We start from the raw sequence: 2787 nt of genomic DNA, 5'->3' as shown, positions 1-2787 counted from the left end.
AATCCACGATGAATGATGAACGATGAATGATGAATGATAAACAATAAACAATAAACAATGAACAAAGAACAATAAACAAGGAACTAAGAACAATGATCAATGATCATTGAACAATGAATTATGAACAATGAAAAATGAATTATGAACAATGAACAATGAAAGACTTGGAAACTGGTAATGGGTCAAAACATCCTGATGAACATCCCAAACAAATAAGGAAGGTTCAACAGGAAGATCAAACCAATATCACCCTGCGACAGAACACCAATAACGCCCTGCAGCAACAGAATCAAGCCAGTATCGTCCTGGAACAGAATCAAAGCAAGGACCAGACTGTAGAGGCTGAAGGATGCAACAGAGGAATAACATGGGAAGCAGCCTTAGTAGAGACAAGAACCTTTGAAGGAAACCCAGAGGTTTTCAGGATTCATGGCCTATTCAGAGCCCATACCTGTTAGGTAAACCTAGAACAAACAACATCAGTTCAGAACCTAGGAGAGTCTAGTACTTAGCCTATTTTGTATTTCAATTATGTTGTTTTGAGAAAAGTCATTAACTGAATTTTATTAGAGGATCAATGCACGCGTGTTTTTTTTAATAAAGCCTTAGAAGGCACGTGCTTGTTGAATCACGAGTCCTATATATACCCATAAGCTCCCCTTGTATGAAGGATGATATTCTGTTTTCTGATTTTATGAGAACTATTTGTCTTCATTTGTGAGTTATGATCACAAGGGGATTAGAAGGTTCTAGTTCTAACCTATGTGCCTTGACGTGTGAGTGAAACATTCAAGAAACATAGCAAGATTCCACTATTAGATTGGAGAGAAGCCATTTCAAGGGTGAGAGGTGTGAAGCCCAATCAGTGAGTGAAGTTGAGCGGGTTAGTCCTTACACTGATCATATCCGTGTGTTTTTTCGAATTAAGAATTTGTTGTAATTTTTGTTGGATGGTTCTTTCAGTTGAGCCATCAGTAGCCGGATGAAATGCGGTACTTAAACATAGTTTAGATCCGAATGCTTCTTGCAACTTTTCCCAAAATCGTTACAAAAATTTTGGGTCTTTGTCAAACACGATGGTTCTCGGTACTTCATGTAATCTTATAATATCTCGAACATAAGCGTCAGCCATTTGTTTTACTGACCATGTTCCCTTCATTGACAGGAATCTTGCAACTTTGGTCAATCTATCAACTATTACCCAAATTTTGTCATTTCCTCGTTGCGTTCTTGGTAATTCAACTACAAAATCCATGGATATGGAATCCCATTTCCATTCAGGAATTTATAGTGGTTGAAGTAGTCCAGAACTTTTCTGCCTTTCAAATTTCACCTTTTGGCAAATCAAACACCGAGATTCAAATTCAGCTACATCTTTTCTCATACCTTTCCACCAAAATAGTTTTCTTAATTCTTCAATCATCTTGTCTCTACCGAGGTGTAAGTGAAACATTCCCTGGTGTCCTTCTTTCAATATCTCTTCTTTCAGCTCAATATTGTCTGGTATACATAATCTCTCGTTCATTCTTAGTTCACCTTTCTCACCCACTTCAAATGCTTCTGTTTCTTTTCTTTGAATTCGAATGATTAACTCGATTATCTCGGGTTCTTCTTGTTGTGCTTCTATAATTCTTTCGAATAAATTTGGTTGTATAGTCATTGCTCCCAAATACTAAACAACATGATAGTGATTTACAATTTCTAGATTTAACTTATGGATTTCTCGGTATAGTTCCCAAGGTACCGTCATTATAACATTTACAGATATGCTCAGCCTTCAACTCAATGCATCTGCCACTTTGTTTGCTTTTCCAGGATGATAATTTATGTCAACTTCAAAGTCTTTAATGATTTCCAGTCACCGTCTTTGTCGCATATTTAGCTCCTTTTAATTGAAGACATATTTCAAATTTTTATGATCTGTGAAGATCTTGAATGGTACTTCATAGAGATAATGTCTCCATAACTTCAGGGCAAAAATTACGGCTGCAAGTTCAATGTCGTGTACTGGATAATTCAACTCGTGTGGCCTCACTTACCTTGATGCATAAGCTACTACTTTGCCTTCTTGCATTAGCACACATCCCAAACCTTCCTTCGATGCATCACAATATACCTCAAATGCTTTCCCACAGTCGGGCATGTTCAACACCGGTGCAGTCGTAGGTTTCCTCTTAAGCTCTTCTAGTGACTTACTATGCTTCTCGCCCCATTGAAATCGAACTCCCGTTTTAAGTAACTCAAACAATGGTCGGGCAATTTTTTAGAAAAATTTTCCTCAAACTACCTGTAATAGCCTGCTAAGCCTAAGAAACTTCTTACTTCAGTAACACTCCTTGGATTCGGCCACTCCATCACTGCCCTAATCTTTTCAGGGTCAATAGAAATTCCATCCTTCGAAACAACGTGCCCTAAGAAAGATATCTTTTCTAACCAAAATTCACATTTACTAAACTTGCTATAAAGTTTCTTCTTTCTTAATTTCTCCAAAACTATATATCCTTAAGTGCTTCTCATGTTGCTCTTCATTCTTTGAATACACCAATATATCATCAATAAACACAACTACAAACTTATCCAGGTAAGGGTTGAAGTATCTTTGCATGAGATCTAAGAATGCTGCTGGAGCATTCACTAGACCAAATGGCATTACTAGCAACTTATAGTGCCTGGTTTTGAATGCAGTCTTAGGAATATTTTCTTCATCAATCCTTAATTCATGATAACCAGACCTCAAATATCTTTGAAAAGACCTTGCTCCCCCCAACTGATCAAAAAAGTCGTCTA

The 2787-nt window shown here is 37.2% G+C and overlaps 1 protein-coding gene across 1 annotated transcript; it reads right to left on the bottom strand.

Annotated features, from left to right (window-relative positions):
- Positions 1–1285: 1285 nt before the first annotated feature.
- LOC130823272 (uncharacterized) lies at positions 1286–1660 on the bottom strand. Its single transcript, XM_057687896.1, has one exon. The coding sequence runs from the start codon at positions 1658–1660 to the stop codon at positions 1286–1288; it is 375 nt and encodes a 124-aa protein (XP_057543879.1).
- Positions 1661–2787: the final 1127 nt, after the last annotated feature.

This window comes from Amaranthus tricolor, chromosome 9 (assembly GCF_026212465.1).
Source record: "Amaranthus tricolor cultivar Red isolate AtriRed21 chromosome 9, ASM2621246v1, whole genome shotgun sequence".
In the NCBI taxonomy this organism is placed as follows: domain Eukaryota; kingdom Viridiplantae; phylum Streptophyta; class Magnoliopsida; order Caryophyllales; family Amaranthaceae; genus Amaranthus; species Amaranthus tricolor.
This window is presented reverse-complemented; position numbering and strand designations above follow the sequence as displayed.

Bases quoted from the DNA above. Each gene is read 5' to 3' on its own strand.
- LOC130823272 (XM_057687896.1), bottom strand. From the start codon at position 1,660: ATGACTATACAACCAAATTTATTCGAAAGAATTATAGAAGCACAACAA.